The sequence below is a fragment of the Macaca nemestrina genome, chromosome 4 (genome assembly GCF_043159975.1).
Source record: "Macaca nemestrina isolate mMacNem1 chromosome 4, mMacNem.hap1, whole genome shotgun sequence".
NCBI classification, from domain to species: domain Eukaryota; kingdom Metazoa; phylum Chordata; class Mammalia; order Primates; family Cercopithecidae; genus Macaca; species Macaca nemestrina.
The window spans coordinates 7357984-7379067 of record NC_092128.1 but is presented as its reverse complement, the minus strand read 5'-3'; the positions used below and the strand labels follow the sequence as shown (position 1 = coordinate 7379067).

The 21084-nt window shown below is 42.0% G+C and overlaps 1 protein-coding gene across 2 annotated transcripts in view; it reads left to right on the top strand.

The window, feature by feature from the left end:
- Positions 1 to 21084, top strand: part of LOC105474926 (polypeptide N-acetylgalactosaminyltransferase like 5) — a 65132-nt gene that overhangs the window by 30615 nt on the left and 13433 nt on the right. For both annotated transcript variants that reach the window (XM_071094220.1, XM_071094221.1), the window contains 2 exons: positions 1388 to 1510; positions 16907 to 17156. In XM_071094220.1, the coding sequence (XP_070950321.1) occupies positions 1388 to 1510; positions 16907 to 17156 (373 nt within the window). The remainder of the gene's footprint in view (positions 1 to 1387; positions 1511 to 16906; positions 17157 to 21084) is intronic.

The window sequence follows — 21084 nt, the reverse complement described above, 5'->3', positions numbered from 1 at the left end:
GGTGCCAGGCTCTGTGCTGGGTGATATATTTCTTCTTCCTCATACTAGAGTACTGCCAGGAACACGATAGTCATCCCTTCTCTGAGCTAACGAAACTAAGACTCTAGTGGTTCGATAACTTTCCAAAGAGCTACTACAAAATTAGAAGCACAGATAGTAGCAAACCCAGATTGCGCCAAAGCTCTATAATGCATGCTTTTTCTATTAAAATGTTAATAGTCATTTACTAAAATAGAGATATTTCACTAGAACCATAGAATATTATTTACAGGGCCTGACATGGTGGCTTACAACTATAATCCCAGAACTTTGGGAGACCGAGGTGGGAGGATCCCTTGAGGCCAGGAGTTCAAGACCAGCCTGGGCAATATAGCAAGACTCTATCACTACAAAAAATTTAAAAATTAGCCAGGTGTGGTGATGCACACCTGTAGTCCCAGCTACTTAGGATGTTGAGGCACGAGGATTGCTTGATCCCAGGAGGTCAAGGCTGCAGTGAGCTATGATCATGCCACTGCACTCCAACGTTGGTAACAGAATGAGGCCCTGTCTCAACAAAAACGAAACAGAAAAATACTTACAGTTGATTTTTATAATGAATCACTTTTGTTTCTCTCCCTTAAATAGGATAAAAATTCGGCCGGGCGCGGTGGCTCAAGCCTGTAATCCCAGCACTTTGGGAGGCCGATGCGGGTGGATCACGAGGTCAGGAGATCGAGACCATCCTGGCTAACACGGTGAAACCCCGTCTCTACTAAAAATACAAAAAACTAGCCGGGCACGGTGGTGGGCGCCTGTAGTCCCAGCTACTTGGGAGGCTGAGGCAGGAGAATGGCGTAAACCCGGGAGGCGGAGCTTGCAGTGAGCTGAGATCCGGCCACTGCACTCCAGCCTGGGTGACAGAGCAAGACTCCGTCTCAAAAAAAAAAAAAAAAAAAAAAAGGATAAAAATTCTATCTTCTTTTTTTTTTTGAGATGGAGTTTCGCTCTTGTTGCCCAGGCTGGAGTGCAGTGGCGCCATCTTGGCTCACTGCAACCTCTGCCTCCCGGGTTCAAGCGATTCTCTTGCCTCAGCCTCCCGAGTTCCTGGGATTACAGGCACCCACCACTACGCCTGGCTAATTTTTATATTTTTAGTAGAGAGGGGGTTTCACCATGTTGGCCAGGCTGGTCTCGAACCCCTGACCTCAAGTGATCTGCCTGCCTCAGCCTCCCAAAGTGCTGGGATTACAGGCATGAGACACCACACCTGGCTCCAAAATTCTCTTTTAAAGTTAGAACTTCTGTGAAATAGCATGGATTTTAGGAATAAGTCATAATGATGATACACCGTTTCAATTTCTATAGTTGCGGTTTATACATTCTCATGTGTTGAATATTTTTCCAGATGATTTGAAAGAAAAGCTAGACTACCACCTGGAAACTTTTCGGGGAAAGATTAAAATAATAAGAAACAAAAAGAGAGAGGGACTGATCCGAGCAAGGCTGATTGGAGCTTCTCATGCTTCAGGTAGGAATATTCCTGGGGACAAGAGCCAGTGACGGCGTCACAGAGATCTTCCCTTCTGAGCTGGACTCCTCCGGAGGGAGACCTTCTGTGTCTCTGTCTGCTTCAACAGAAGATTGGAAATCTATTCCAGCCATACGAGCCTTTAATCTTCTTTTGCCTCTGAAAGCGTCCTGCTTTAAAATGTCCATTTGCTATTTTGGGTTGAAGATATTCTTTCGCAGGGACCTTAATGTCAACCCTTCTCACAGGCTGAGTTCCCCAGCACAAAGTCTGAGATGGAGTTTCAACCACAGGGGGTCCACTGGGAGCCACAGGAGTGAGGAGAGCAAGACTGGGGGTGGGGCGGTCGGGAGGGAGCTGCAGCGCTCATCCACGGGGAGCTCTGAAGCCAGGACCCCACAATGAAACAACAAGAGAAGGAGTTTATGGGGCAAGAGATAGGAGAACAGAAGAAAAAGTGTGAGCTGATGCTTCTGGCCTGACACACGTGGAGGAGGAGAGAGAAGGAAGGAGGTTTACTTTGAAGAGCTTCAGACAAGGTGCGGGTCTCAGAAAGGCTCAGTGGGTTAGCGGGAGCCCCATTGCAAAAGTCGCGTGTCAGGGAGACCTGCATTGGGACCAGGTGGTGCATCTCCATTTCCTCCCCACCACCACCCACACACTGTGCTTAGTCATTGGGTGGGAGCACCCTGGGAACGGCATGACCTTGGCATGAGCTTCAGTAGATCCAAAAGCTTTGGCAGGGGGAAGCATTCAGATCCATCCCCCGCAGCAGGTTCTTGTGAAGGGACATCTGAGCAGCACACTCCCAGAGCTGCCCCAAGAGCCATTCAAAGGGATCCCAGTTCCAGGTAAGGAGACCAGGCATGGACCAGTCATTGGATAGGAACACCACCCTCCCTTGGGAGCAGGTATGACCTTGGACATGGTAGCCATGGCTGGCCAAGGACAGCCCCTGGGGAGGGACTCTGTTGTGAGCCATTGGCTATCAACGCTGCTGGGCGGCTGAGTCCCAGGAGCATCTGAGCAGCTTGCGGGGCCCATGCCTCCTACGATCATGCCTCCGGCCACATGTAGGTTAATGTTGGCAGAACACTGAGCTGGAGCCACAGGAGGTGAGTCATTTGTAAGGGCATTCCTCAGGCTGCACTGCAAGCTGATGAAATGTCCCTGTTCCTTAGCAGGAAACACCTCCTTCAGGAATGGAAGGCCGAGCAAAATGGGATTCTCTTTTTCCATGTTGGCCTGATCGGTGGACACATTCTCTTATTTAACTGCAAAGATAATACATGTTCATTGTCCAAAACCCAAGAGAAACCAAACACAATATGGAGTGCGTCTTTTCAGACCCTTGTTTTTATGCATTTTTATATATATACACACACACACACCTATATGCACACGTACATACACAGGGTTAAGGATTTTTATTTATTTTACTTTCTTTTTTTTTTTGAGACAGTTTCCCTCTGTCACCCAGGCTGGAGTGCAATGGCGCAATCTCTACAATCTCTAACCTCCTCCTTTTGGGTTCAAGCAATTCTCCTGCCTCAGCCTCTCAGGTAGCTGGGATTCCAGGTGCCTGCCACCATGCCGGCTAATTTTTGTACTTTTAGTAGAGACGAGGTTTTGCCATGTTGGCCAGGTTGCTCTTTAACTCCTGGCCTCAAGTGATCTGCCCACCTCAGCCTCACAAAGTGCTGGGATTACTGGCATGAGCCACCACGCCTGGCCTGGGATATTTATTTATTTATTTATTTATTTATTTATTTATTTATTTATTTTTGAGATGGAGTCTCGCTCTGTCGCCCAGGCTGGAGTGCAGTGGCGCAATCTTGGCTCACTGCAAACTCTGCCCCCTGGGTTCATGCCATTCTCCTGCCTCAGCCTCCCGAGTAGCTGGGACTACAGGCGCCTGCCACCACGCCCAGCTAGTTTTTTTGTATTTTTAGTAGAGACGGGGTTTCACCGTGTTGGCCAGGATGGTCTCAATCTCCTGACCTCGTGATCCGCCTGTCTTGGCCTCCCGAAGTGCTGGGATTACAGGCGTGAGCCACTGTGCCCGGCCGAGGGATTTTTAAATATATGGAATCATACTATCTGTACTGTCCTGAGACTTACTCTTTTATTTTTAATTTTTGGAACTTTTCCCATGACAGTACTTAAGACTTACTTCAGTTTTGAATTGCTGTGTTTTATGATATTTCTTACGGATTTTCTTTTTTCTTTTTTTTTTTTTTTAGATGGAGTCTCGCTCTGTCTCCCAGGCTGGAGTGCAGTGGTGCGATCTCAGCTCACTACAACCTCTGTCTGGCAGGTTCAAGCAATTCTCCTGCCTCAGCCTCCCCCAAGAGCTGGGATTATAGGTGGGCGCCACCACGCCCAGCTCATTTTTTTGTATTTTTAGTAGAGACGGGGTTTCGCCATGTTGGCCAAAGTGGTCTCTAACTCCTAACCTCAAATGATCCGCCCGCCTCGGCCTCCCAAAGTGTTGAGATTACAAGTGTGAGCCCATATGGATTTTATAATTGATTGTCATAACTTCTTTAGCCATTTCTGAATAGGTTATTTTTCTTTTTTACTATTACCTAAAAAATGCAGCAGTTACAATTCATGCACATATATCTTTGTGTGATTGATTGTGCCTATAAGATAAATTCCTAAAAGTGGAATTGCTGGGAAAAAGGGAATTTTTATTTTAAATTTTGAAAGATAATGCCAAATTGTCCTTGAAAAGTTTCACCGATTAACAGTCTCATCACACAGACAAAGTGTCGTTTCCCTGCAGCCGGAGCTGAATGCGACCCGTGACCCGTCTTTCTAATGTTGGCCACAGCTGGCCAAAAAATAGGCTACGTTTTCTTTTCTTGGTATTACTGGCCATCGACTTTTTTCCTATTTTCATAGATTGCTTACAGATCATTTTTCTGTCGATTTATCTGTTCATATCCTTTGCCACTTTTTCTAATGTGGTGTTTGTCATTTTGTTATTGATTCACACATGTCCTTATAACAGAAATTCTATATGATGAATACTGAGAATATCGGTCCTCAGGCTACAGCCTATCTTTTCTTCTTCTCTGGGGGTGTCTTATGTTCAGCAAAATTGTATTTATTTATTTTGAGACAGGGTCTCACTCTGTTGCCCAGGCTGGAATGCAGTGGCACAATCTTGGCTCACTGCAACCTCCACCTCCCAGGTTCAAGTGATTTTTGTGCATCAGCCTCCTAAGTAGCTGGGATTACAGGTGCCTACCACCTCAACCAGCTAATATTTTGTATTTTTAGTAGAGACGGGGTTTCACCATACTGGCCAGGCTGATCTCGAACTCTTGACCTCAAGTGGTCTGCCTGCCTCGGCTTCCCAAAGTGCTGGGATTACAGGCATGAGTCACTGTTCCTGGCCAGAAATTTTTAAGTATTTAAGTTCACCAAAAAGCCCATTTCCCTGGCTAACACGGTGAAACCCCGTCTCCACTAAAAATACAAAAAATTAGCCGGGCGTGGCGACGGGCGCCTGTAGTCCCAGCTACTTGGGAGACTAAGGTAGGAGAATGGTGTGAACCTGGGAGGCGGAGCTTGCAGTGAGCCGAGATTGCACCACTGCACTCCAGCCTGGGTGACAGAGCGAGATTCCGTCTCCAAAAAAAAAAAAAGCCTACCTCCTCTTGCTGGGCACTAGACTGAACTTCCTAGCCGCTCTTCAATAGGAATAGCCTTGTGACTAAGTTTTAACCATGGGATGTGAGTGCAAGTAACATGTACCATTTCCCGACCAAGGCTCTTAGGAAACTGGTCTGTCCCCTCCACACTCATTTCCTGTTCTGGCTGACTGGGGCAGAGATGACTAAGTGACTTCGGGTGCTCTGGGTTGAAGAGCCTCTGCCAGCCTGCATCCCTGAATGACCACATGGAGGGCTTCCCCCAGTCAGGAGCACCTGCCTTGGATGGCTAAATGCGTAGAAATAAACTTCTATTGCATTTGAGCCATTATCATTTTGGAATCTTACTATTATAATAGTAGCTAGCTTTAACATAATAAAACAAAAAAACATATCGCTATTTTTTCTTTATGTTTTTTGGGTTTTGTCTCCTGTTCAAGAACTTTTTCCTTACCCTGAGATCATGATGATACTGTTTTTTCTGGTTTGTTTTTGTTGTTGTTGTTGTTGAGATGGAGTCTCGCTCTATCAGCCAGGCTAGAGTGCAATGGCGTGCTCTTGGCTCACTGCAATCTCCGCCTCCCAGGTTCAAGTGATTCTCCTGCCTCAGCCTCCTGAGTAGTTGGGATTACAGGCACCCACCACCACATCCGGCTAATTTTTGTATTTTTAGCAGAGACGGGGTTTCGCCATGTTAGTCAGGCTGGTCTGGCTGGTCTCAAACTCCTGACCTCAGGTGATCCGCCTGCCTCAGCTTCAAAGTGCTGAGATTACAGGTATGAGCCACTGCGCACGGCCCAATACTCTTCTCTAGTTTCTTCCTCATGTAAAAAAAAAAAAAAAAAAAAAAAATCGGTTTTTACATTAAACTTTGAGTCTACCTGGAACTGTTTGTTCTGGGAATGGTGTACGTTAAGAATGTAATGTAACTTTTTCAGAATGAATAGCCAATTTTCCCTACACCATTCATTGAATAGTCCACCGTTTCTTCATTGGTTGCAATGCTGTTTTTATCATTTTATCAAATATCTGTGTATTCCTGGGTCTATTTCCAGCATCTCTCTTCTGCTCTATGATGGTATTTTTGTATTTCTAGGCTAATCACGCTATCTCTTGATTAGTACAGGTTGATAAGAAGTTTTTATATCTTCTTATTTTCTTGATAAGAAGATTTGTGGGACAAATCTTTCCACTTCATTCTGCAAAATGTCTTAACTAGGATTGTCTTATCAAGTTCCAGGAAAAACGTGTTGAGATTTTCACTGGAATTGTATAGAGATGATAGATTAAAATGGGAAAGAATTTACATCTTTTTGATGATAAATGTCCCCACCTATGGGCATTTATTCAGATCTGCTTTTACATTCTTTTGGTGTTTTGTCATTTGCTTTGTAGATATTATGTACGAAAATTTATTTCTGTTTATCTTGATTTTTTGGTTGTTTTAAAAATTGTGATTTGGGACCTTCTTGTTATATTTTTTAATTATTACTGGTACATAGGAATGAGATCTTTTGGTATATTTCATCTCGTAAATAGAAACCTCAGTAAACTCTTAATTGTTAGTGGTTGGTGGGTAGAGTTGCTTGCATTTTCTATCAGCTGAAGATAATTTTCCTTCTACCTCGCTAATGTTGATTAGAAATGGCGGTAGCAGGCATCCTTTCTGCTTTTGACTTTCATGGGAATAATTCTGACTTATCATTTAGTTACTATGTTGATGTGTATTCGTTTCCTAGGACTGCTGTAATGAAGTAGCACAAACCAAGGGGCTTGAAATAACAGAAATTCATATTTTCCCAGTTTTGGAGGTCAGAGGTCCAAAATCAAGGTGTGAGCAGGACCTTACTCCTTCTGAGACCTGAAGGGGAGGCTCCTTCCCCGTCTCTTCAGCTTCTGGCGGTGGCTGCCAGCTCCGCCTCTCTGTTCACCGGCGTCCTCCCTGTCTGTCTGTGTCTGTGTCTCCCCCAACCCAGTCTCAGAAGGACACCAGTCACATTGAATGAAGGGCTCCCTCTACCCCGGTATGACCTCATTGCATCTGCAAAGACCTTGTTTCCAGATCAAGACACATTTTGAAGTTCCTGGGACTTGAAAATATCGTTTTGGGGAGCACAGTTCACCCCATAACACTATGGTTTAGATTGGTTTTGTTTTTTTATTTCAAAAATTTTCAAACCCACATAATACCCATAGAAACGCTCCCCTAGAGTCGCTAGATGTAGACGTAAATATCTCCCAACACCCACTCACACACATGCTCTCCACCCCTTCTCACCCCGCGCACACGCATCACATCTGTGTTCAAAAGTAAGATGTGGATCAGACACAATGGTTCATGCCTAGAATCCCAGCACTTTGAGAGGCTGAGGCGGGTGGATCACCTGAGGTCGGGAGTTCAAGACCCACCTGACCAACATGGAGAAACCCCGTCTCCACTGAAAATACAAAAATTAGCCGGGCGTGGTGGCGCATGCCTGTAATCCTAGCTACTCAGGAGGCTGAGGCAGAAGAATCGCTTCAACCCAGGAGATGGAGGCTGCACTGCACTCCAGCCTAGGCAACAGAGCGAGACCCTGTCTCAAAAAAAAAAAGTAAGATGTGTTTATGATTTTCTTTGTACCGTATTCCTATACTTTTCAGTTTACCAGACTCATAGAACAAATCGTACGGTTTTTCCTTTTTTCTAAAACTTTACATAAGACAGAGATTAACTGTGTTTGGGAACTTGCAGAGAACTGGCCTATAAACTTCCCAGGCACTGGTGTCTTTTTTGGTTTCTTCTTTAATCCAGATTGGTTTTTTTTAGGAGTGATTTTGAAAGTTTCCAAACAATTTTAAGAGATTTTTACAATTATTTTTTGTTTCTTACTACTTAACTGTATTGTGGTCAGAAATTTGAAATTTCTGTTGTGTCTTAAGCTGGGTCAATTTTTCACAATGTCTATGTGTATTTTATACCTTTTTTCTTTTTGAGACACGATCTCTCTCTGTCACCCAGGCTGGAGTGCAGTGGAGTAACTGAAGCTCACTGCAGCCTCGAACTCCTGGGGTCAAGCGATCCTCCCACCTTAGCCTCTCAAATGTTGGAACTGCAAGCATGAGCCACCACACCTGGCCTATTTTCTTAACTTTTGGTAGAGATGGGGTCTCACTATGCTGCCCAGGCTGGTCTCAAGCAATATCCTCCCACCTTAACCTCTCAAAGTGCTGGGATTACAGGCATGAGCCACCACACATGGCCCTTCTATGTGTATTTTCAAAGAATGTATATTTTTTCTTTTTGATTGTAGGTTGTGTGTGTGTATAATTTTGTTCATATCTTTGATATTCTTACTGATGGAATTCAACTTTATTTCTAAGTTTCTTAGAGTTGTCCTGAAACCTTCAGCTGTGACTGTGGATGTGTGCACCTGCCTCTCCTGGCCCTTTGCCAGCGCTTGCTATCTGTCAGCCTGTTTGTTCCCCACACCCCCAAGTGATGTAGGTGGCCGCCTGAGCCAGGCATGCTCCTGAGTCACAAGTGTGGGATCCTGTTGTGTGGGCAGGTGAGGCAGCAGCCGGCGGCCCTGCCTTCACATATGCAAGTATTCACTCATCCCTCCAGGATTTATCTCTTGCCGACTGTGTGCTACCCATGCACGTTCACTCTTTTTTATCAACTGTTTTGAGATGCAAACTGTACCTACTGAGGCTAGAGACAGGTTTTCACATGATGTTCGTGTGTGCACACTCCTTTGGAGCCAGGTCGTCTTCCTGGGAGCTATTTGCATTATTACAAAGCAACACTGTCTCTCCAGTAGGGTGCGCCGTGGTGTGTTCCCTGCTTTCCCTGACCTTTCTCTTCCTGCCTCCCTCACCCACCACACGGCTGCATGGGCCTTCCTGCTTCTCTCCCAGCCTGCCAAGCCTCATCCTATCTCAGAGCCTCTGCACGTGATTGGCTTCCCCTGGAATGTTCTTCTCCCAGGCATCTGCATGACCCGTTATCTCACTTTGTTCAGTTATCTGATCAAATGCCACTTTATCACAGTGGTCTTTCAAACCACCCCATATTAAATAGCAGAATCCTATCCCTCTCTATCACCCTTACCCCCAATTTTTTTTTTTTTTTTAGACGGAGTCTGGCTATGTCGCCCAGGCTGGAGTGCAGTGGCGCGATCTCAGCTCACTGCAAGCTCCGCCTCCCGGGTTCACGCCATTCTCCTGCCTCAGCCTCCCGGCACCCGCCACCACGCCTGGCTAATTTTTTGTATTTTTAGTAGAGACGGGGTTTCACTGTGTTAGCCAGGATGGTCTCAATCTCCTGACCTCGTGATCCGCCCGCCTCAGCCTCCCAAAGTGCTGGGATTACAGGCGTGAGCCACCGTGCCCAGCCTCCCTCCATTTCTTTCTCTTCATAATTCTCATCACTATCTGTCCATTTCTTTGGGCCAGTGGTGCTGTCCACGTGGCTGTTGAAGCTGCCCACAGATTGCAGGAGCTGAGGTGGACAGCCTGCGGTGAACGCTGTGCTGTACCTGCAGGGCATGAAGGAAACCGCCTGAGATGCAGGCGGATAGATAACCCCACGGAGGAGAATGAGAAGGCAGGGGTTTTGCAAAGCGAAGAAGAAAGAGAATGTTACAACCAGATGGCTTCAATCTAAATAAATCTACAATCAGTTGGCATGATTTTTTTTCCCCCATGGGAGCAGAAGTGTCATGGTTTGGAGGCAAACATGCAAACATGAGTGATGATTAAACCATGGGTAATGATGAAATGCTAGTGATGCGGGGTTCATGCAGTTTGGGAGAAGGAGTTTTTTTTTTTCTATCAGTAACATTGCAGGGAAGCAGTATCTTCCAGGGAGAGTTAGACAAGCCACTCTTCTGAGCCTCAGCCTCCTAATCCAAAATATGGGAATGATGCTATCGAACTAACGTGGCTGTTACAATGATCAGATAAGGATATTACCTACATTTTTTTTTTGCAGTATATACTAAATGCTTATTATACAGCAATTAGTACAAATAAATAAATAAAACATAAACATTGAATTTTATGCTTCAAAATGATAAAATACATAAAATTAAAAGGGTACAAATAATAAAATACAAAATATTAATGGTGGAAAGGCTCTCAGAGGTTTTAGAACTCATCAGCCTTTTATCCCAGTTAAAGAAGCTAAGCTCCCGAAAGATTAGAGACTGGCTGTAGGTCACGTCACTCCAGGCTCAAACCCAGGAATTCTGATGCCATCTCAGTTGACAGCATCATCCCACCACCAGATTATGAGGATGTAGCGTACAAACAAAATTTAGAATGTTTAATAGTATCGTTGCTTTGATTTCTTTTTACAAAATCCAAATGGCTAGGTTTAACAGATTTATAGTGAGTTAAATAGAAATGCTTATGTGTTTTACAAAAACTGGTTATATGCTTAAGCACAGATTCTCTGTAAATCCCCTGACATAGATTTTGCACACCACATGCTTAAACACCAATACCAAAACATTGGAAAGACAGAGCAATAACAGGCTGGGTGCGGTGGCTCACGCCTGTAATCCCAGTGCTTTGGGAGGCTGAGGAGGGAGGATTGCTTGAGGCCGGGAGTTTGAGACCAGCCTGGGAAACATGAGAAGACCTCATTTCTACAGAAATAAATAAATAAGTAAAAATTAGCCAGGTGTGGTGGCCCGTGCCTGTAATCCTATCTATTTGAGAGGGTGAGGGAGGAGGATCACTCGAGCCCAGGAGCTCAAGGTTACAGTGAGCTATGACTATGCCACTGCACTCTAGACAGAGCCACACATCACAACCCCATCTCAAAAAACAAATAAGAAAAAGATATAGCAATAACATAATGTGTAGGTAAAAAAAAAAACCTTTTTTTAAGACTTTAAAAATGCTTGGTTGTAGAGACCAAACTGAGAATTTTAATGTTATGTAAAATAAATTATATATAATGAGTTATGTTTAAAGGTAAAAATATGGACACTAACCAAAGAACAAAAATAAATACAAAATAGAGAAAAACAGGAAATACTGTGAAACTGATACATACGATATTTGTTGCTTTTCAAAAAACAAGTTAACAAACCTTGCAATCCACAATCCCTAGAGAAACGGTGCAAATAGACTACTACAGGAGAGCAGAAAAGAAGCTTCTACACAGGGTAAGATGGAGAACGTAGCTCCCAACTCCAGACTTTAGGGAGCAGTGGAACTGTTTAGAATATTTCCACACACACTCTCTGGAAGCAAGTAGGGGAAAAATCTCTCTATCAGGCAGGCTTGACCTCATTCCCTTTACTCATCACAGGCCCGAAAGAGAATCTGATGAATGTGTGATAGGTCATCTAGCACATGAATGATAGGCTCTCTCTAAAAACGGTAAATAGCACAGTCCTTTCCAAAACTCTCAAGGGCGGCAGAAGTAGAGCAACTGTCCTTTCCTAGCAAGAAACTTCAGATTCCCACAAAATATTCCTGTGAAGGAGAGAAATCAGCTGAAGAGGGACCTCACCACTACTTTGCTCTCCTTATATGATGTAAGTTTCCCCCGTTAAATACTTTATGATGAGTGAAAATAAAATCTCATTGAAATGTAGGTGCTAGGTGGCCTGTTCCCACATATTTTTAACTTAAATCAGCATTCAGGAATACCTGAATAAAGGTATAAATAAAGTATATTTTAAATTATTCTGCAATTTTTAATATTGCATTTATGGTCTTTCTGGGTCATTAGAATCCTCAAAGTTGCAAATATTTAAATTTTTCATATTAAGGGTACAAGTGTACACCATATACATTAAAGAGATACTACAAATCTGTATGGAAAAAGACTTTTAAAATGTTTTTGTTGTATTTGTTGTTTAATGCTGCTTAAACAGCCATTTGAGAAAATTCTAGGTCTTCATTTCATACCATAACACAAATAAATAATAACTGGATTAATGTTAATTTTATTTTAAAAAATCAAACCGTGGTCAGGTGTGGTGGCTCATGCTTGTAATTCCAGCGCTTTAGGAGGCGAAGGCAAGAGGATTGCTTGAGGCCAGGAGTTCTAAGACCAGCCTGACAACACGGTGAGACACCATCTCTATAAAAATTTTTATTAAAAAATTAGGCGAGTGTGTTGGTGCACACCTGCAGTCCGAGCTACTCAGGAGGCAGAGGCAAGAGGATTGCTTGAGTCCAGGAGCTGGAGGTTATAGTGAGCTATAATAGCGACACTCTACTCCAGCCTGGGCAACAGAGTGAGACTGTCTCTTTAAAAACATCACCATCATAAACTTCTTAAAGGAGAATTACAAAATATAAAAACATAGATTAATACTTGTCTGTTCTATGAAAAAAGAAGAAATTTCAAAGCTTAAAGCCAATGGAAAAGGCAGCTGAAAAACGTCTTTTTTTTAATTAAAAAAATGTAACATTGCTGCAAATGAAAAATAAATTGAATAACAATAGGCTAGGGGAAATATAACAAGACAAAAAGTTAATATTCTTAGTATGTAAAATGTACATTTAAAATCCATTAAAAATATGACTCCAAGCTGGGCATGGTGGCTCACGCCCATAATCCCAGCACTTTGGAAGGCCGAGGCAGGTGGATCATATGAAGTCAGAAGTTCGAGACTAGCCTGGCCAACATGGTGAAACCCCATCTCCACTAAAAATAAAAAAATTAGCTGGGCGCGGTGGCAGGCGCCTGTAATCCCAGCTACTTGGGAGGCTGAAGCAGGAGAATTGCTTGAAGCTGGGAGGTGGAGGTTGCAATGAGCCAAGATCGTACCACTGCACTCCAGTCTGGGTGACAGAGCAAGGCTTTATCTCAAAAAACAAAAAACAACAACAAAACTACTCCAATAGGCAAAGGACATGAAAATTTCATTTACAAATGGCAAATCATGGACAATTCAACCTCACCAGTAATTTAAAAGAAAATTTAACCAGATTTTTAAAATTGAGGTGAGATTAACATAAAACTAATCATTTTTAAATGAACAATTGAGTAGTATTTCACACCTTCACAATGTTGTATAGCCATGACCTCTAACTCCAAGACATTTTAATTACCTGAAAAGAAAATCTTACCCATTAAGCAGCTTCTTCCCTCCAGTCCTTGGCAACCACCAGTCTGTGTTCTATCTCTTTCTAGATATTTCATATCAACGGAATCATATAATATGTAACTTTTTGCATTGGGCTTCTTTCACTTAGCATGATATTTTTGAGGTTCATCCACACGGTGGATGTGTCAGTACTTCCTTCCTTTTTTATGGTTGAATAATATTCCATTCTGTGATATACCACAGTTTGTTTCTCCATTCATCCATTGATGGGCATTTGGGCTGTTTCCATCTTTTCGCTGTTGTCAATTTTGCTGTGACCATGCACATACATACATTTGTTTGAATTCTTTTGGTATGTTCCTAGGAGTAGAATTGCTGGGTCTTACGGTAATTCCAGCTTTAATTTTTGGGGGAGCTGCCAAGCTCTTTTCTTCAGTGACTGCACCATTTACGCTCCCATCCGCAGTGTGTAAGAGTTCAAATTTCTCCATATCCTTGCCAAAACTTAGTTTTCATTTTTTAAGTTCTCACCATCCTAATGGAAGTGAAGTGGTCCTTCACTTTGGTTTTGATTTGTATTTTCCTAATGACTAATGATGTTGCCCATCTGTTCGTGTGCTTGCTAGCCATTTGTACATCTTCTTAGGAGAACCAGATGTTATTTTTCACCTATCAAATTAGTAGACATGATTTTAAAATGCTAATCATGTTATGTAATATTATAGAAGCTATTTTAGGTGAAAAATGTGAAGTATAAAACTGTGTGTGTGCCGCCAATAGTATGAAAACTTTTATGTGTTAAAAATGGGACTCTTCTTAGCTCAGTTTTGGTTGAGGCATGAAAATCAAATCTGTAATATTCCAAAGTGAGTTGTTAGACTGACCATGATAAAGACATTTCAAAATAGAGATGTGAGAACCAGTGAGATGGCTCAGCCACATTGAGTCATATTGTCAGAGATTAAAGGAGATTTTTGGAGAAAGCTACTGCTCAAAGCCTGGTGAGAGAGACTTGATATGAATTCAGCACATTCTCAGACATCGATACAATAAAATTGGAAATATATTGGGATTGAGGAGAAGTGAACTAATGTTAGTTTTTTGCCTGAAAATCAAAAGGATAAAAGGACCGTGACCAGCTGAAGAACAAAGGACACTTGCTTTTAGGTTAGTAGCTGTATTTATGGCAGGGTTTGCTTTGGCAGTGTTGGAGAGAGAGAGCCATAGGGATCATCTTAGATGGTGTCTGGTAGGACTATCTAGAAGAATGGACAGGTCTCAGCAGAGAAGCTGGAGGCAGAATGCAGGAGCTTAAGGAGCTGAGAAGACAGACTGAGTCACCAGAATAGAATGCACTTGCCCAGTTTGTGAGAACTGCCAACAAGAGACCACCAGGGATGGGAAGGGAGGTCCTCAAAATTACTATGCCAGCCACACCCTCAGAGAACTCAGCCCAGAGAGTGCCAAGTCCAGGCAAGAAAGAACTTTCCTGCTCCCTGTACTCTTCCCCTCTCACCCATCATTCCCAACAGCATTGGACAAGTGTTTCAATTTCTCTACGACCTCCCCAACACTTGCTATTGTCTATCTTTTTCATTCTTGCCATCCTAGTGGATGTAAAGGGATACCTTGTTGTGATTTTTATTAACATTTTTCTGATGACTAATGATGTTGAACATCTTTTCACATGCTTATCAGTCATTTATATATCTTCTTTGAAAAAATGTCTATTCAAATCTCTTGCACATTTTAAATCAAGTTATTTGTCTTTTTATTACTAACTTGTAAGAATTCTTTATACTCATACAAGTCCTTTATTAGATGTATGATTTGAAAATACTTTCCCCCATTTTGTGGATTCTCTCTCTCTCTCTCTCTCTCTCTCTCTCTCCCTCTCCCCCTCTTTCTTTTTTTGACAGAGTCTTGCTCTGTCGCCCAGGCTGGAGTGCAGTGGCATGATCTTGGCTCGCTGCAACCTCCGCCTCCTGGTGTCAAGAGATTCTCCTGCCTTAGCCTCCTAAGTAGCTGGGATTATAGGCACCCGCCACCACACCCTGCTAAATTTTTGTGTATTTTTAATAGAGACAGGGTTTCACTACGTTAGCCAGGCTGGTCTTGAGCTCCTGACCTCAGGTGATCCACGCGCCTCAGCCTCCCAACGTGCGGGGATTACAGGCATAAGCCACCGTACCAGCCATTTTTTTCATTTTCTTGATTGTGTCTTTTAAGCACAAAAGTTTTTACTTTTGATAAATTCCAACATATCTATTTTTTCTTATGTCCCCTGTATTTTTGGTGTCATATCTAAGAAACCATTGCCTCATCTAAGGTCATGAATGTATGCCTATGTTTCCTTCTGAGTTTTATAATTTTAGCTCTTACCTTAGATCTATGACCCATTTGATTTGATTTTTAGTATGATATGAGTTAGGGGTCTAACTTCATTCTTTTGCATGTGGATATTCCATTGCCTCAGCACCATTTATTGAAAAGACTATACTTTCTCCATTGAATTGTCCTGGCCCTTGTCAAAAATCAATTGACCATAGACACATGGTTTATTTCTGGTTTCTGTGTCTATCCTTATGCCAATGACACATTGTTTTGATTATTATCACTTTGTAGTAAGCCTTGAAATCAGAAAGCCCTTCAACCTTATTTTTTTCAAAATTATTTTGGCTAATCTAGGTCCCTTGCCTTTTCGTGTGACTTTTAGGATCAATTTCTTTAAAAAGAGCCAGCTGGGATTGCAGTAGGGATTGCACTGAATCTGTAGATTAGTATGGGGATTATTGCCATATTAAGTCTTGATCGAAACATGGGACTTTCTAATGATTTTACATCGGCTACAAGAAAAAGTCTAAACTCTGCTACTTGAAGTTTGGGGTTCCTTCTACATTAGGAAGGAACCTAGTGTACTTCAATAATATACCTTCTTTACTTTATGCCAATTATTCCCATGTCCTCTAAGCAAAATAGGTCCCCACTAAAGCTTGAACTCAAAGGCTGAGGTGGGCAGATCACCTGAGGTCAGGAGTTCAAGATCAGCCTGGCCAACATGGTGAAACCCTGTCTCTACCAAAAATACAAAAATTAGCTGGGCGTGGTGGCAGGCACCTGTAATCCCAGCTACTTGGGAGGCTGAGGCAGGAGAATTGCTTGAATCCGGGAGGCAGAGGTTGCAGTGAGCCAAGATTATGCCACTGCACTCCAGCCTGGGCAATAGAACAAGACTCCATCTCAAAAAAAAAAAAAAAAGCTTGAACTCAAGAGCAAAAGTCGTAATGCATGTCTGCATCCCATGCACCAAACTCAATGCCTAAGATGATGTCCTCTCAGTAAAAATTTGCTAATTTTAAGCTGATCAGTCAATACCAAGTTAAAATCATTTTTTAAAATGGAAGTCCAGTTCAGTTCCACCTGCTCCTTTAGAATTCTCCCCGAAACCACTCTCTAACCCACAATTACTGGCTTCCTCTGAACATCTATAGCACATGATGTCACATATTTTTGCACATAATAATGTATTTCTTGTTTCCTCCCAATGAAACTGAAAGCGCTGTAAGAGTCAAACACACAGTAAATGCTCAAGAAATATTCATTGCATTGAACTTTGATTCGGATTGCCATATTTTTCAGCTATGTGGACTAACATTGCCCTGTTCTTGCCTCCCCAGGGGATGTTCTGGTGTTCCTGGACAGCCACTGCGAGGTGAACAGAGTATGGCTGGAGCCACTGCTGCATGCCATTGCCAAGGACCCCAAAATGGTGGTGTGCCCTCTGATAGATGTCATTGATGATAGAACTCTGGAGTATAAGCCCTCTCCTGTTGTAAGGGGAGCTTTTGACTGGAACCTACAATTTAAATGGGATAATGTTTTATCTTATGAGATGGATGGACCAGAAGGACCTACTAAACCAATCCGGTGAGATTTCTTCTGGTTTTGGAAAAATATAGCATATGTGTACTGAGACCCAGGGGGAAAATACCTCCAGAGATTATTCTTTCAAGTTCTTGGGCTTAATGAAAATGTTCTGTTACTTGTTTCTAGAAGTCTTTAATACAGTAATGCAATTATTGTCAGTAGAATCACGTAGTACTCAATATGTAATGTGATATGACATTTATCTTCACATGATCTTTAACTCTTTGATTTGCTGGTACTGAACACAATCCTATATGGATTCAATCATGACTCTGAGGAGCAATATTTAATTTTGACTAAAAGCTCAAGTCAAAGAGACCTAGTTTGCAGGAGGGACTCCATCATTTGTTAGCGGTTTAGGGCTGCCATGTACAGTTGCACCAGCTGTGCACTGCACATATCCAGGAGATACTGTTTACATAAAGACCATAAGGTCAATAGCATGTCTGGAATTGTACATAAAGACAGCCCTCAGTTGGCACAGTTACCTCTCTCAGCTTCAATGTCCTCATCTGTAAAACAGTGACAGTAATAATTAACACATGTCTCTTAGGATTGTCGGGGGGATTAAATGAGCCAATACATGTAAAACACATAGCCGAAGGCTTGACACAGAGGAAGTGAACTGATCAATATCAACATTAGATAGGGTATTGTCACAGACTTCAGAACAAGGGTGTACTTTATTTTAATAAAATGTAATAGGTAGAAATCTCAATAAAAATAAAACACAGCATTAATCTTTTAAGTTATCTCAAAATGATTTTAAATAAAGTTACTTTGAGTAAAAAAATAGCTATGGTGTTCCAATTACACAAATTTGGTTTATAATTTTTGTAATATTTCCATCTCACATATAAAACATGTTTAGGCTCTAATGTAAAAATAACTGATATTCAACATGGAAACTGTATTTCTAATATTTATTTGCTAAATGGTAAAATGTTTAGAATTCTAATACACGGCTCATGTGTATATACATCGGTTCATCCTTTTTGAAAACAATTTGGCAATGCAAATTAAGAATCTTATAAATATCCTTATTCTTTGATGCAGTAATCCACTTGATTTTATTTGAAAAGAGTCAGAAATAAGCAAGGAGATGTATATAGTGTGTCAATATTTATATTAATAAAAAGCTGAAAACAACATAAATATTCAATACTATTGAGATGGGTAAAAAAGTATCTTCATTTTTATGGACTATCACATAACCATTAAAAGTAAAGTTTTCAAGGGCTAATTAACTAGGAAGAAAACTTCTCACATGTTAAATTTAAAAATCAAACCATAAAAAATGTTCTGTTAGTATGATACTTTTGTGTGATTATATATGTACATATTATATGTAATATATGTTATACATATTACATATAATCATATGTTACACTAAAATATATAATAATATGTATAAGAAAAAAGAAGTTATTTTTTAAAGGTTAAAAGAAAAAATAAATTTTATTTTATTATTTTATTGTTTTATTATTTGTATAAATATAAGGGGTACAAGGGCAATTTTGTTACATGGTTATATTCCCTAGTGGTGAAGTCTGGACTTTTCAAGTATCCACCACTCAAACATTGTACACCATACCCATTAAGTCACTTCTTGTCATCCACTGCCCTCTTGTCCCCACGCTTCTGTCTCCAGTGCCTGTCAGTCCACACTCTATGTCGATGTATACACATTATTTAACTCCCACTTAAAAATGAGAGCATGTGTATTTCTCCTTCTGTTTCTGAATTGTTTCACTTAAGATAATGGCCTCCAGTTCCATCCATGTTGCAGCCAAAGACATAATTTAATTCTTTTTTATGGTTGAATAGTATTCCATTGTGTACATATACCATATTTTCTTTATCCAATCATCCACTGAGGGACACTTAGGTTGATCCCATGACTTTACAATTGTGAATAATGCTGTGATAAACATACAATGGCAGGTATCTTTTTGATATAAATGATTTCTTTCCTTTTGGGAAGATACCCAATAGTGGGAATGCTGGATCGAATGGTAGTGCTACTTTTAATTCTTTGAGAAATCTCTGTACTGTTTTCCATAGATGTGCTAATTTACATTCCTACCAACAGTGTGCAAGCGTTCCCTTTTCTGCTTATCCTCGCCAGCATCTGTTACATATTAATCATAGTATTAATTAGCATTCGTATCTGAAGATACATTTTTCCCATAGTTCTAATGATGACCAAATAAGCTAGGTGCAATGAGTTTTGGAAAACTTACAAAAAAAAAAAAAAAAGAAAAAAATCATGCCTAGGGCTCATGCCAATGATAACTCAAGACCTCCCCAACTCCCTGACATGCAGGCATCACCATGACCAAGGATCATGTCCTTTCCCCTGGGCCCCCTGCCCTTTTTTAAGGGCAGAGCAAAGCCCTTTCACTTTCTCCCTGCTGTCTCAGACTACAGCCTTTACTAACCACTACCCGACCTTTCTCCTGCTGAGACAGACACACACATACATGCACATGCGTGCCGGCACACACATACACACACACACAGTGACTTCAAGATTTTTAGAGTGAACACTTTCTCCCCTGAAAGGAAGATATAACTTGAATCCTTTGAGCCACACATCTTTTCACCCTATTTTCAATGGTACAAAACGGCATAACTTTAAAAAAAAACTGTTTTGTGAAATTACTTAATTTGTAAATTTAATGAGTATTTATTGATGACCTATCATGTGGCAGGCATTGTATTGATAGGAAACACGATCCCAGTCCTCAAATGTGTATAGTCTAGAGGGGAGGTCAGGCAGGTAAAAATAGACGATCAGGACAGTGCTATGGCAGGGGAGTGAGCATTTCCTTCCAGGCTTTCTGGGCTGCCTGGAATCACAGTCTCCTTCTAGTGTACCAGTGCCAGATAGAACGCATGTTACCCAGCACACCAGACAGGATATACAGCACCTACTGCACCAGACGTGACGCACATTGCCCAGTGCACCCGGTAGGAACATTCCTATCAGAATACAGTTATCCTGTTATCTCTGCCAATTGCAACATCAAAACCACCTTATTTTGACCCTACTTCCTGTCAGTTACATCCTCTTTTCTCTCTTTCGTATTAAAGCCTTAGAAAGATTTGTCCATCACTATCTCCAATTCCCTTAAACTCACTTCCATCAGGCTTCGCCCCCTGCCATTCACAGTTAAGACTTGTTCATGACCTTCTCTGGTTCAGCCCAGTGCTCAGTTCCAGTCCTTATCTCGCTGATCCAGCCACCATGTAGGATGCTGCTGGCCACGCCCTTCTCTTGGACACCCATGTCTCCCTAGGCCTCCAGGGAACCAGAGTTTCCTGGTCCTTCTCCTCCATCCCTGGTTGCTCCTTCCTATCTCCTTTGCCAGTTCCTCTCCTCCTCTCAACTGTCAATGTTGAAGCACCCAGGGCTCAGGGCTGGTCCACTATGCTTCTCCACTCACTCACACAGTGATTCTCATCCACCTCATCCATGACTCCCTGAGGATGTCTCCAGCCCTGACCTCTCTCAGAACTCCACACTCATGTATCCAACTGCATCCAACTACCTACTTCATAGCCCCACTTGAATGCCAAATAGACATCTCAAACATACCCCGAAGAGAATCTTCCTGCCAAAAACCTGCTCCACCCATAGTGTTTCTCATCTCAGTGCACGGCAATTCCGTCCATCTGGTGTGCAGGCCAAAAACACTGGAGTCAGCCTTGTGTCTTCTCTTCCTCCAACACCCACACCCCACCCATAAGCAAATCTGTTAGCTCTGTCTCCAAAATATACCAGGAATTCAACCGCATCTTACCATCTCCATTGCTGCATTCTTATCCAGGATCCCATTATTTTTCTCTGGGACCACTGTTGCCCCTCTAATTGGTCTCCCTACCCTTTCCCCTACACATGGGTCTTGCTTTGTGTGTTGAGTGA